The 15,127-nt window shown below is 39.5% G+C and overlaps 1 protein-coding gene across 19 annotated transcripts in view; it reads left to right on the top strand.

Annotated features, from left to right (window-relative positions):
- Positions 1-15,127, top strand: part of MAP4 (microtubule associated protein 4) — a 193,061-nt gene that overhangs the window by 58,101 nt on the left and 119,833 nt on the right. For all 19 annotated transcript variants that reach the window (XM_053898605.1, XM_053898613.1, XM_053898611.1 and 16 more), the window contains one exon: positions 7,155-7,396. In XM_053898605.1, coding sequence (XP_053754580.1) covers positions 7,174-7,396 — 223 coding nt within the window. In that variant the 5' untranslated portion in view covers positions 7,155-7,173. The remainder of the gene's footprint in view (positions 1-7,154; positions 7,397-15,127) is intronic.

Here is a 15,127-nt window from a genome sequence, read left to right as displayed (position 1 = left end):
GTTCAGCTTGATATGTAATAGGCCTCTGAAAACTTCATTAAAACCAATCTGAGGAGTAAAGTCCCCATGTAGTAACTGAAAGCTTGCTAGACAAACTCAAAAAATCTCATGTTGAATATGAAATCTTTATGGTACACGCCATAGCCACTAGCCATGTCAGGTTATAAATGGTCTCTGGAACTGGCTGGGACACTGGGTTTCTTCCAAACCTGAGGAACAAGCATTGCATTTTGGTCACAGCACTCTCACTAATGTCCTGGGATAGCAGCTTAGTTTTGGCCTCAGAATTCTCTGTCATTTAAATCAGTCTTGCCAAAAAAATAAAAAAAAAGTATAGAAGAAAATATTAGTCCACATGTCTTTTTAGTTGTATGTCTTGTCCATAATTCACCCCTCTACCGCCACTCCCCCCCAAAACTGACAATATCAATCATGGAGAAAATTTAAGTGAGCATTATGAGCGGTCTTCTGCCTTCAAGAGCTATTATTATTATTATTATTTTTAATTTAATGTTTATTTTTGAGAGAGGGAGAGAGACAGAAACATGAGCAGTGGAGGGGCAGAGAGAGAGGGAGACACAGAATCCAAAGCAGGCTCCAGGCTCTGAGCTGTCAGCACAGAGCACAACACGGGGCTTGAACTCATGAACTGCAAGATCATGACCTGAGCTGAAGTCAGATGCTTAACTGACTGAGCCACCAAGGCACCCCAAGAATTATTATTAAATGTTCATTTATTAAGTTGGTTATTTGGAACTCAGAAGCATTTCCTTTAGATAAACAATGTTAGGGGCGCCTGGCTGGAGCATATGACTGTTGATTCATTCAGTTGGTGGAGCATATGACTTTAATCTCGAGATTGTAAGTTCAAGCCCCAAGTTGGGTGTAGAGATTACTTAAAAAATTTTAAAAGGTAGGGGCGCCTGGGTGGCTCAGTCGGTTAAGCGTCTGACTTCAGCTCAGGCCATGATCTCGCAGTTTGTGAGTTTGAGCCCCACGTTGGGCTCTGTGCTGACAGCTCAGAGCCTGGAGCCTGCTTCGGATTCTGTGTCTCCCCCTCTCTCTGCCCCTCCCCTACTCATGCTCTCTCTCCATCTCTTGATAATAAATAAAAAACATTAAAAAATGTTTTAAAAAAGGTAAACAATGTTATAAATGATAATTTTGTTTCCCAACTAGTCCAGGTGACTGAAGAAAGTTTCTTCCTTTCTTCTAAAACTGACAGGAGGTAATATTTTAAAAGATGTCAAGCTTGCCTTTGACATTGTATTACCTCTCTTTCTTTTACCTCCTAGGGCTTTGGGGCCCACATACCCTTTCCCTACTTTGATACCTTATACAGACCTATTTTGTTCCCTGAAATATTCTGTGTTGCTAAATTATTATTCTCCGTTTTCACACTGAAACCAAAAACTCACTTTCCATGGAATTGATCTCTGGGATTAAGAGGAAATTACTTCAGGGGCTCCTGGGTGGTTCAGTCAGGTGAGTATCCAACTCTTAGTTTTGACTCAGGTCGAGATCTCACAGTTCGTGAGTTCAAGCCCCATGTGGATCTCTGCAGCTGGCAGTGCGGAGCCTCCTTGGGATTCTCTCTCCCTCTCTCTCTGCTCCTCCTCTGCTTGCACTGTCTCTGTCTCTATCAAAATAAGTAAACTTAAAAAAAAAAAATAGGAGGGTGCCTGGGTGGCTCAGTCTAAGCGACTGACATCGGCTGAGGTCATGATCTCGCCGTTTGTGAGTTCGAGCCCGCGTCAGGCTCAGACCCTGGAGCCTGCTTCAGATTATGTGTCTCCCTCTCTCTCTGCCCTTCCCTTGCCCTCTCTCTCTCTCTCTCTCTCTCTCTCTCTCTCAAGAATAAATAAACATTAAAAAATTTTAAAAAAAGAGGAAAGCTACTTCATAAGAACCAAATTTACACTATTAACACTAAGGTGGAATTATAGACCTTCTGGGGTGCGTGTTCCCTTACCCTTTTGAAATTGTGAAATAGGATTCTACACTTTTTAAAAAGAGAATGCTGGCTACTGCAAAAGAATCTTGGTACAGATTTGGCTAATGTGACAGAATGGAGTGAAATTATGACAGTGGTTGTGAAAAGTGTTTCAGTATGTTGGTGGGAATTAGGCTTCTGTTCTTTCATGAGTTTTCTTCCTCCACTTTACCTCCCAAGCAGCACCTTTGGGAAACAGGGTATGTCTGGAGTGGGGAGGGGGTGGGGGACACAGGAGGACAAAGGTAGTAACAGACCATTTGCAAACTGGATTGCTAATTTCTCATCAGACAGAATGAGCACAGGTCTGGAGTGACTAACTATAGGTAAGACTGACCTGAAATTTTCAAGAGGAATTTTGAGAGCTTAAAAAGTTGTTCATACTTCTGTGTATTTAAGTTAGATATGAACACTAATCTGTATAGACCTAGAATATATTTCAGTTTAGGAGCTAACTCCAGAATTTGTAATCTAAAGTAAACCATACAAGGGGCACCTGGGTGGCTCAGTCAGTTAAGCGTCTGACTCTGGATTTTGGCTCAGGTCATGATCTCATAGTTAATGGGTTCAAGCCCTGTGTCCGGGTCTGTGCTGTGTCAGCACGGAGCCTGCTTGGAATTCTCTCTCTCTGTCTCTCTACCCCTCCCCCAACTTGTACGTGCTCTCTCTCTCTCTCTCTCTCTTTCAAAATAAATAAATTAAAAAAAAAAACCCATGTAACAGAAGCGGGTGCTTTGTGACCTCATCATATCTTCTTATATACTTTTTATGAGCACATAGCTATTAATAGTAAGAGTGTAGTCAAGAGACCAAAATTCTTTTCTTTGCTTCATCATCTTGTCAGGTCATTTCTTATCTTTGTTCACCTATTTTCAAAACTCTTCTCACTTCAGTTTCACTTCAGGCATGTAGTCAGAATGAAAGATCAGATGTCCAAAGCACTATGCTTGAAAACTGTGTGTTGTCTTGGTGCCTGGTTAAATAATATGGGGCTTATTTTCTGGCAGAGTTGTGTAAGTCTCCTTTGATGTTAGCCAGAACTGGGTGGAGTTTCTTAAGCTCCAGTCAGATTTGCTCAAGCAGGGCCCTGTGCAGTGATGAGTTTGTTTTTAGTCTCTTCCTTTGCCAAAAAACTTTTGCCTTTTAATAAACCTGAACCCAGTTATAATTGGGAGTACTTGGTATATAAAAGTCACACATGCACATTGAGGGTCTATATGCAATTTGTTTGTTTATTTCTAACTTAAGTGATGAATCTAAATTATTAGCACCTTGGGGCGCCTAGGTAGCCCAGTCGGTTAAGTGTCCGACTTTGGCTCAGGTCATGATCTTGCAGACTGTGGGTTCGAGCCCCGCATCAGGCTTTGTGCCGACAGCTCAGAGCCTGGAGCCTGCTTCGGATTCTGTGTCTCCCTCTCTCTCCACCCCTCCCCCCACCCATGCTCTGTCTGTCTGTCTGTGTCTCTCTCTCTCTCTAAAATAAACATTAAAAAAAAAATAAAAAGATTTTAAATTATTAACAGCTTCTGGAATAATCAACCTCAGGAATCATTTAACATACCACTCTCATTTTACAGATTAGGGAACTCAGCCCTGTAAGGTGACTCACTGAAAGCTATAGATTAAACTAGTGCTTCCATGAAGCTTAGAAACTTCTGTATCCAGCTTTCTTTTCTTGCCTCCTAGTAACAAATCCTTTTAAATTCAAACTTTGTACAGATAGGAAAGGAATAGTATAAATATTCAAGGAGAGATAATTTCTTTTAAGTACATAGTTCTAATTCACAAGAGTACATTTTTGGAACTTCCTGAGTATCCATATTTGAGAATAACATTGTGTCATATCCCTTTGTCCATAAATTACATAACTAACCATTTTAAGGCATAACTGAGTATTAAGTGACCTTAAATGATTCTGTAAGTGTGGGATGAAGTTCTTTCATGAATTCATTAAAATCAATTCTGGAATACTTGTAGAACCAGTTTAGCAAACCTGTAGAACACTTACAGAATTTATTATACTTGTATATTTTTTAGAATAGAATAACGATAAAATTGGGCAGTCTCTTTAATTTAATGAACACTGACTGGGCTTTCTGGATAAAACCAGTACTTTCACTTCCAGCACAACACCGGTATTGCCTTTACAGGATCATTTTCCATAAGTAGGGGTGTGTGTGTGTGTGTGTGTGTGTGTGTGTGTGTGTGTTTGTGTGTGTTTAAATCACACTTCTATTTATATGTAGTGACAAGAAAGGAATAGCTAAACTGTGTTGAGATACAGATGCTTGGGTGGTTGGCTAGATACACTCAGAGCCACATGACCTTCCTGCTTTCCAGCTGTCTCATTTTCTGTCAGTTTTACCTTCTTAGGCTGAATTTAAGCTGCTCTTCGTATTCCATGAACCGCATGTCAGCCTAGGTAGTAGTTTGGGAGGTTGAGGGTGGGGATGAACAGGGGAACATTACAGTGGATAAAGAGCTGCCCTTTGAGAATATGCACTCAGAGAAATGACATTTAAAAGATACTGTTGATTTTGTCTCTATTTTTACCTGTGTCCTGAGTTAGGAAGTTTGAGTGGATTATATGAAAAAGGTATCATATGTGTATATTATGGAAACAAATAAAGCTATTGTTAAGGATGATACAGATGTCCTTTCAAGTGCTGTTTGACCATGAAACTGTTTAATTACAGACATCCTTTATTATTTTTGGTTCATAATAGGTTTCAAATGCTAACTGGTAATAATAGTCATCATAGAAAAGGGAAAAACATTTACTTTTTATGGAATTTATTGACATTAAATTTGTCAGGCTTTTTAAAAGTTCTTTAATGAGTCATTTTTCTGCATTTTTCCTGGTGGCATCTGGAGTGACAATAATACTTTATATGTAAAGTAGCTGGGTGGCATAGAGAGTAGGACTGCCCATCCATGTTCCTGTGTTGTAAATGGGTCATATGGGCGCTACTCCCTACTGATGACTATGATAGGAACTTGTGTGTAGAACACAAAGATGAAGATAGAATGACTGTACTTTTGGTGGGTATTTCTTTTTCCTTAGTAAATTTAGTTGGAGAGAGGAAGACATTGGAGGACAGACAGTTTTAAAAGAGAGTCTTCAACAGTGGCTTAAATCGGGGTTCCTGGGTGGCTCAGTCAGTTAAGTGTCCAACATCGGCTCAGGTCATGATCTCACAGTTTGTGAGTTTGAGCCCCGCATCAGGCTTTGTCCTGACAGCTCAGCGCCTGGAGCCTGCTTTGGATTCTGTGTCTCCCTCTCTCTCTGCCTCTACCCCGCTCACTATCTGTCTTTTTGTTGTCTCTCAAAAATGAATAAACGGGAAAAAAAAAGTGGCTTAAATCATAGTAAAATTTGGCCTTATATATATATATATATATATATATATATATATATATATATAATATATATATATATGTATTAGTTGAGATTCTTTGGTTGCAAGCGATAGACTGACTAAATTAGATGAAAAAAAAATTGGAAGGTTGCTCACTCAGACTTAAGAAAGAAGACAACCAGGGCAACTGAACAGCTGCCACTTGGTGAATCTTCCATCCAGGATGTAGTCATGAAACATTCCTTTTACAACCATCCTCTGCCTGGTCATGTGCCCAACACCACTAGGGTGGCCATTGGTGTATATGGGGGAAGATAAGGAAGAATAGATTTCTGGGCAAACAGAAGCAATAGCTATTATTTCTATTTGATTTACCTTTACCTGGTCACAAAAGCTCATATGTTCATTTATCTTCATCAGTCTCTTGGAGAGTCTGTTAAGTTAGACTTTTTTTTTTTTTTTTTTTAACGTTTTTATTTATTTTTGAGACAGGGAGAGACAGAGCATGAACAGGGGAGGGTCAGAGAGAGGGAGACACAGAATCTGAAACAGGCTCCAGGCTCTGAGCCGTCAGCACAGAGCCTGACGCGGGGCTCGAACTCACAGACCGCGAGATCATGACCTGAGCCGAAGTCGGCTGCTTAACCAACTGAGCCACCCAGGCGCCCCAAGTTAGACTTTTTTTTAAAAAACATTTATTTATTTTTGAGAGAGAGAGAAAGAAAGAAAACAGAGTTGGGGGGAGGGCAGAGAGAGAAGGAGACATAGAATCCAAAGCAGGCTCCAGGCTCCAATATGTCAGCACAGAGCCTGATGTGGGGCTTGAATTCACAAACCGTGAGATCATGACCTGAGCTGAAGTCCAACACTTAACCAATTGAGCCACCCAGGCACCCCAAAGTTAGACTTTGTGAAGGACAGATAGTACCCTGCACATTTTTTTTTTTTTTAATTTCCCACTGTGCTGTGTATGTACTAAGAACTCCATTTATTTGCAGGCCCTTTGGCACTTTTACTACACCATTTGTATTTTTTCAGCTCTTCACCTAACAATTTTGCCTTTAGTAGGTTATACTTCTTAACGTCAGGTTACGTTTAAAAATTGAGAGCCTGATGTTCTGTAAAGGTGGTGATGTACATGGCCACAAAGAGGGACTGCACCCCTAACTAATCAGGGAACAGGTCTGTATTTTTATGCCAGCAGGGCTAGGCATGGTTTTGGTGGATGGAGCTAGCTACAAGAGATTCATGAAGAAACAGTATTTAACCTCAACAAGATAGGGCCCATACTCACAGTCTTTAGTCAGGAGAGGTGACTTCTTTTGCCTGATAGTAATGTAACCTTTTTTCATGGGAATATAATGTAATCTGACCTCCTTTGGTATATTCATTTAAGAATTATTCTGAGACATGATTTGGAAATGAAGATATATAGAATAATTAAAAAGTTTATGAGACTTGAAATCAAAAGACCTGATTTGAACTTTGGATACATTGGTGTTTTTTTTTTTTTTGTTTGTTTGTTTTTTTACACTTTATTTTTTCTTATTAATGAAAAGGACAAAATGGCACTTGGCTCTGTTTACCTCCCAGTGATGTGAAAAGAGGGTGTTTACTTTGAGTAAGACTGTTGGTTAACTGAGCTTTAATTTTCTAATCTGTCAAATGAGGGAGTCTCTTTTAGCTCTAACATTTTGGATTTTAATTCTTTTTTTGTTTAGAACAACTGAGAAGAGTTTCTAGGGATGTTTTTTCCTTTGCACAGTGCTCATCTGATGAAACCTTTTTCCCTCCTTTACCAGGCAGTTGCAGTGGTGCAGAATGGCTGACCTCAGTCTTGCAGATGCATTAACAGACCCACCTCCAGAAATTGAGGAAGAGATAAAACGGGACTTCATTGCCACACTGGAGGCAGAGGCCTTTGATGATGTTGTGGGAGAAACTGTTGGAAAAACAGACTATATTCCTCTACTGGATGTTGATGAGAAAACCGGCAATTCGGAGTCGAAGAAGAAACCATGCTCAGATGCTAGCCAGGTTGAAGGTAAGTAATTAAACCAAGCTGCTGAGAAAGCAGATTAGGGATGACGCTGTAGGTCATAATCTTAGAAACCTTGAGGAAACTGAGCTGACTTTTTTAGTATAGGCTAGTCACTTTTCTCCTTATCTAAATTTCTTTCATTAGAAACCAAAGACGTAGGTTCGTTACCTTTTAGTTGAGTGTGTGTTCATGAGACTGTAGATTACTCTTTTTTTCATTTAAAAAAAAAATTTTTTTTTTAACATTTATTTTATTTTTGAGACAGGGAGAGACAGCATGAACAGGGGAGGGTCAGAGAGAGAGGGAGACACAGAATCCGAAACAGGCTCCAGGCTCTGAGCTGTCAGCACAGAGCCCGAGGCGGGGCTCGACCTCGCAGACCACGAGATCATGACCTGAGCCGAAGTCAGATGCTTAACCGACTGAGCCACCCAGGCGCCCCGACTGTAGATTACTCTTAACCCAAAGGTTTCTTCTGTAAGGTCTCAGCTACTGTATAATCTGCCTACTTTCCTGAATTAAACGGTCTGCTGTGCCTTGACTTTGAAAGTAGCTTTGTAAAAAGTCAGATAAACAAAATTCTGTATTTACATCAAGACTAAATTTAGAATGGAATCAAATACCACTTGTCTTTGGGTGTAATGCCAGGTAAGGATGAAACCATGGATTAAATCTTTTAAAAAGAGGTTTGCTGCTTTTATATATTGCTGGATCAGATTTGCTACTATCTGGTTGAGATTTTTTGTTTGTTTGTTTGTTTTGAGAGAGAGAGGCAGGGAGAGGGAGAGGGAGAATCCCAAGCAGGCTTCGTGTTGTTAGCATGGAACCTGACGTGTGGCTTGATCTCATGAACTGAACTGTGAGATCATGACATGAGCCCAAATCAAGGGTCGCACGTTTAACCAACTGAGCCACCCAGGTACCCTTTGGTTGAGGAGTTTTGCATTTTTTTTCATGTGGGATATTGGTCTATAGTTTTTTTGTGATGCCTTTTTCTGATTTTAGAATTGAGGTCATTCTAGCATCATAAAATGAGTTGGGAAATGTTCCCTCCTGTTTTCTAGAGTAGTTCATGTAGAATTGATGTTTTTGTCTTTAATGTTGGATAGACTTAGTCAGTGAAGCCATCTGGACCTGGAGTTTTCTGGGTCAGGTTTTTTTGTTTTTTTTTTTAATTAGGAATTCAATTTCTTTAAGAGATCTAGAACTGTTCAGGTTATCTGTTTCTTCTCAAGCCAGCTTTGGTAGGTTGTATCTTTCAGGGAATTGGTACATTTCCTCTAAGTTGTCAGATTGATGGAGATAGAATTGTACTATTACCTGATTCTCCTAATTTCGGTAGGATCTGTTGTCATACCCCTTCTTTCATTCATTATATTGGTAATTTGTGTCCCCTCTCTCTCTCTTTTTTTTTAATTGAGTCTGGATAGACGTTTATCAATTACTAATGTTTTTAAAGATGTAGCTTTTGGTGTTGTAGATTTTTTTTTTCTATTTTTCTATTTTCAATTTCTGCTCATATCTCTAATATTTCCTTCCTTTTGCTTACTTTGAGTTGATTTACTCATTTCCTGTGTTTTTTTTTTTAAATTTTTTAAAAATGTTTTATTTATTTTTGAGAGAGAGACAGCAATGAGCAGGGGAGGGTCAGAGAGAGGGAGACACAGAATCTGAAGCAGGCTCCAGGCTCCGAGGTGTTAGCACAGAGCCTGACGTGGGGCTCGAACTCATGGACTGTGAGATCATGGCCTGAGCTGAAGTCGGACGGACGCTTAACCGACTGAGCCACCCAGGTGCCCCTCATTTTCTGTTTTTTTAAGGTGGCAGCTTAGATCATTAATTTTAAACATTTCTTTTCATATTGACACAAAATATTATATTTAAGGCGTACAACATAATGATTTACTATTTGTGTATATTGTAAGATAACTACCACAATACGTCTAATTAACATTCATCACCATACATAGTTAACAATTTTTTTTCCTTGTGATGAGAACTTTTAAGATCCACTCTCATAGGAATGTTCAAGTATACAGTACAGTATTATTAACTGTAGTTATTACCATGCTGTACATTATGTTCCCAGGACTTTCTTATTTTGTAACTAGAAGTTTGTACCTTTTATCTACCTTCACCCGTTTTGCTCACCTCCACCTCCACTTCTGGCAACCACTTAAAATAAGCTTTTTAATGTTACAAATTTCCCTCTAATCATGGTTTTATATGTGCCCCATAGATTTTGGTGTGTTATTTAAGTTTATTTATTTTTGAGAGAGAGAGAGAGAGAGAGAGAGAGAGAGCGCGCAGGACAGGGGCAGGGAGAGAGAGGGAGACACAGAATCCAAAGCAGGCTCCAAGCTCAGAGCTGTCAGTGCAGAGCCCGACACGGGGCTTGAACTCACTTAACCATGAGATCATGACTTGAGTCGAAGTCAGATGCTTAACCAACTGAACCATCCAGGTGCCTCTGGTGTGTTCTGTTTTTTATTTTTATTCATTTCAAAATATTTTCAGGGTACCTGCCTGGCGCAGTCATTTGAGTGTCCAACTCTTGATATCTGCTCAGGTCATGATCCCAGGGTCATGGGATCAAGCCCTGCATCGGACTCTGCTCTGTGCTGAGCATGGAGCCTGGTTGAGGTTCTCTCCCTCTGCTCCTCTTCCCTGTGTTCTCTCTCTCTCTCTCTCTCTTTTTTTTTTTAATTTTTTAAATTTATTTTTTAAAAATTTTATTTAAATTTGTTAGTTAACATACAGTGTAGTATCTGTTTCAGGAGTAGAAACCCTGTGATTCATCACTTAATATATAACACCCAGTGCTCATCCCAACAAGTGCCCTCCTTAATGCCCATCACACATTTAGCCCATCCCCCCACCCACCCACCTCCCCTCCAGCAGCAACCCTCAGTTTGTTCTCTGTATGTAAGCATCTCTCATGGTTTACCAGTCTCTGTTTTTATCTTATTTTTCCTTCCCTTTCCCTATGTTCATCTGTTTTGTTTAATTCCACATATGAGTAAAATCATATATTTGTCTTTCTCTGACTAGTGAATACATTCTAGTTCTATCCACTTTGTTGCAAATGGCAAGATTTCATTCTTTTTGATTAGCATATCTATCTATCTATCTATCATCTATCTATCTATCTTTCAATCTATGGATCTCCACTCAGCACTCAGTGGACATTTGGACTTTTTCCATAATTTGGCTATTGTTGATAGCACTGCAGTAAAATTGGGGTGCATGTGCCTATTCAAATCAGAATTTTTTAAAAGTTTATTTATTTTTGAGTGAGAGCACGAGTGAGGGAGGGGCAGAGAGAGAGGGAGACAGAAAATCCCAAGCGGGCTCCATACTGCCAGCACAGAAGTCAATGCGGGGCTGGAACCCACAAACTGAGATCATGACCTGAGCTTAAATCAAGAGTTAGACGTTTAACCAACTGAGCCACCCAGGTGCCCCCAAATCAAATTTTTGTATCGTTTTGATAAATACCTAGTAGTGCAATTGCTGAGTTGTAGGGTAATTCTATTTTTTAATTTTTTGAGGAACCTCCCTACTGTTTTCCAGAGTGACTGCACCAGTTTGCATATCCACCAGCAGTGCAGAAGGGTTCCCCTTTCTCCGGATCCTTGCCAACATCTGTTGTTGTCTGAGTTGTTAATTTTAGACATTCTGACAGGTGTGAGGTGGTATCTCATTGTGGTTTTGATTTGTATTCTCTGATGAGTGATATTGAGCATTTTTTCTTTTCTTTTTTTGTTTTTTTACTATTAAAAAATTTTTTTTAATGTTTATTTTATTAAAAAATTTTTTTTAATGTTTATTTATGTTTGAGACAGAGAGACAGAGCATGAACGGGGGAGGGTCAGAGAGAGAGGGAGACACAGAATCTGAAACAGGCTTCAGGCTCTGAGCTGTCAGCACAGAGCCCGATGCAGGGCTCGAACTCACGGACCGCGAGATCATGACCTGAGCTGAAGTCGGACGTTTAACCGACTGAGCCACCCAGGTGCCCCAATGTTTATTTATTTTAGAGAGAGACAGAGTGGGAGCAGGGGAGGGGCAGAGAGACAGAGGGAGACACAGAATCCAAAGCAGGCTTCAGGCTCTGAGCTGTCGGTACAGAGCCCAATGTGGGGCTTGAATCCATGAATTGTGAGATCATGACCTGAGCCGAAGTTGGACGATTAACCGACTGAGCCACCTAGGCGCCCCTCTTGAGCATTTTTTCATGTGTTTGTTAGCCTTGTCTTCTTTGGAAAGGTGTCTGTCTATACATATCTTCTGCCCATTTCTTCACTGGATTATTTGGGTTTTTTTGGGTGTTAGGTTTGGTAAATTCTTTATAGATTTTGGATATTAACCCGCTATCCAGTATGTCATTTGCAAGTATCTTCTCCTGTTCTGTTGGTTGCCTTTTAGTTTTGTTGATTATTTCCTTCTTTGCACATAAGATTTTTATCTTGATGAGGTTCCAATAGTTGATTTTTCTTTTTATTTCCCTTGCCTCTGGAGACATGTCAAGTAAGAAGTTGCTGTGGCTGAGGTTAAAGAGGTTGCTTGCTTTTTTCTCCTCTAGGATATTGATGGTTTCCTGTCTCACATTTAGGTCTTTCATCTGTTTTGAATTTGTTTTTGTGTATGGTGTAAGAAAGTGGTCCAGTTTCATTCTTAACACTTGTCACTGTCCAGTTTTCCCATCACCATTTGCTGAAGAGACTGTCTTTTTTCCATTGGATACTCTTTCCTGGTTTGTCAAAGATTAGTTGGCCATACATTTGTGGGTCCATTTCTGGGTTCTCTATTCTGTTTCAGTGATCTAAGTGTCTGTGTTTGTGCCAGTACCATACTGTCTTGATGATTACAGCTTTGTAATACAGCTTGAAGTCTGGAATTGTGATGCTTCCAGCTTTGGTTTTCTTTTTCAACATTACTTTGGCTATTCGGGGTCTTTTCTGGTTCCATACAAATTTTAGGATTGTTTGTTTTAGCTCTGTGAAGAATGCGGTTATTATTTTGGTAGAGATTGCATTGAGTATGTAGATTGCTTTGGGTAGTATAGACGTTTTAATAGTATTTTTGTTCTTTCAATCCATGAGCATGGAATGTTTTTCCATTTCTTTGTGTCTTTAATTTCTTTCATAAGCTTTGTATAGTTTTCAGCATACAGATCTTTTATCTCTTTGGTTAGATTTATCCTAGGAATCTTAAGGGTTTTGGGGCAATTGTAAATGGGGTCTATTCCTTGATTTCTTTTTCTGCTGCTTCATTATTGATATATAGAAATGCAACTGATTTCTATGTTGATTTCATAACTTCGACTTTGCTGAATTCACATAGCATTTTTTTGGTGGAGTCTTTCAGGTTTCCCATGTAGTGCCATGTTACCTGTGAAGAGTGGAGGTTTGACTTCTTTGCCAATTTGGATGCTTTTTATTTCTTTTTGTTGTCTGATTTCTGAGGCCAGGACTTGCAATACTATGTTGAAGAGCAGTGGTGAGAGTGGACATCCCTGTCATGTTCTTGACCTTAGGGGGAAAGCTCTCAGTTTTTCCCCATTGAAGATGATATTAGCTGTGGGCCTTTCCTATATATGGCCTTTAGGATGTTGAGGTATGTTCCTTCTGTCTCTACTTTCTTGAGGGTTTTTATCAAGAAAGGATGCTGTACTTTGTCAAATACTTTTTCTGTATTTATCGAAAGGATCATACAGTTCTAATCCTTTCTTTTATTAACGTGGTATATCACATTGATTTGCAAATAGATAAAATCTCTCTCTCTCTCTTAAAAAAAAAATTTCTGGGGCTCCTGGGTGGCTTAGTCAGTTAAGTGTCCAATTTCGGCTCAGGTCATGATATCACAGTTTGTGAGTTTGAGCCCTGCGTCGGGCTCTGTGCTGACAGCTCAGAGCCTGGAGTATGCTTTGGGTTTTGTGTCTTCCTCTTTCTGTCCCTCCCCCACTGGCACTGTCTCTCAAAAAATGAATAAATGTTAAGAAAATAAAAATAAAAATTTCTAATTTCCCTTGTGGATTCCATTTGAGCCATGGGTTATTTAGAAATATGTTAATTTCTCAATGTTTGGAGATTTTCCTGATATCTCACAATAATTGATTTTTAGTTTAATTCTGTTGTGGTCAGAAGACATCCTTTGAGGGGCACCTGGGTGGCTCAGTCGGTTAAGCGTCCGACTTCGGCTCAGGTCACGATCTCTCGGTATGTGAGTTCGAGCCCCGCGTCGGGCTTTGTGCTGACTGCTCAGAGCCTGGAGCCTGTTTCAGATTCTGTGTCTCCCTCTCTCTCTGACCCTCCCCCGTTCATGCTCTGTCTCTCTTTGTCTCAAAAATAAATAAATGTTAAAAAAAAAAAAAAATTAAAAAAAAAAAAAAAAAAAAAAGAAGACATCCTTTGAAATTTCAGTTCATTTCAGTTTGTCATGGTTTGTTTTATGGTCCAGAATACGACCTGTCATGGTCAGTGTTCTGTGAGCACTTGAAATAATATGATGCTGTTACTGTGTAGAGTACTCTTTTTATGCCAATTAAGTCTAGTTGGTTGATAGGGTTGTTTAGGTTTTCTGTATCTTTACTGACTTTATATCTACTTGTAATGATCTCTGAGAGGGAGAGATGTTGAGGTCTCCACAGAGTTTTATGGATTTTTTTCTTTTTCCCTTCTGTTCTGCTAGTTTTTTTTATCTCATGTATTTTGAAGATCTGTTGTCATGTACACATACAGTGTAGTTGACATACAGGGTTATATTTGTTTCAAATGTACAGTATAGTGATTCAGCACTTCCATATATCCTTTGACTTTCAGGGCGTTCTTTATTAATATTTAATAAAAATGGGTTTCTTGTAGATGGAATATAGATGGATTTTGCTTTTCTAGCTGGTCTGAAGATCTCTGTCTTTTCATTGGTATTTTAGACTATATTTAATGTTATTATTGGTATGGTTGGATTTAAATCTGTCATTTTGATAGTTGCTTTCTATTTCTTCTATCTGTTCTTTATTCTGTTTTTCTATCTGCTTTTGGATTAATTGAATGTTTTTTATGATTGTGATTGTAATTTCTTTTAATGTTTTTATTCATCTTTGAGACAGAGAGAGACAGCATGAGCAGGGGAGGGGCAGAGAGAGAGGGAGACACAGAATCTGAAGCAGGCTCCAGGCTCTGAGCTGTCAGCACAGAGCCTGACGTGGGGCTCGAACTCACGGACTGTGAGATCATGACCTGAGCCGAAGTCGGACGCTTAACTGACTAAGCCACCCCGGCTCCCCATGATTATGTTTTTAACTTCAATATTGGCTTATTATGTATATTTCTTTTATTTTTGACATACTGTTTACAGTGTATATCTTCAACTTCTTCTAATTTGCCTTCCAGTAATATTGAACCATTTCATATATAGAGTAAAATTCCATGCAAAACAGTAAATGTCCAATTCCTTTTTCATTTTTTTCTTTTACTGTCATATACCTAATTTTACATATGTTAATAACGTACTTTGTTACTCTTTTTGCTGTAGATTGTCAGTTATTTTTTAGATTAAATATATGGGAGGGGTGCCTGGGTGGCTCAGTCGGTTGAGTGTCCGACTTCGGCTCTGGTCACAATCTCACAGTCTGTGAGTTTGAGCCCCGCCTCGGGCTCTGTGCAGACAGCTCAGAGCCTGGATCCAGCTTCAGATTCTGTGTCTCCCTCTCTCTCTGCCCCTCCCCTGCTC

This window comes from Panthera pardus, unplaced genomic scaffold (genome assembly GCF_024362965.1).
Source record: "Panthera pardus isolate Hobbes unplaced genomic scaffold, ASM2436296v1 HiC_scaffold_8, whole genome shotgun sequence".
NCBI classification, from domain to species: domain Eukaryota; kingdom Metazoa; phylum Chordata; class Mammalia; order Carnivora; family Felidae; genus Panthera; species Panthera pardus.
The sequence above is the reverse complement of the archived record's forward strand: the minus strand, read 5'-3'. Positions and strand labels throughout refer to the sequence as shown.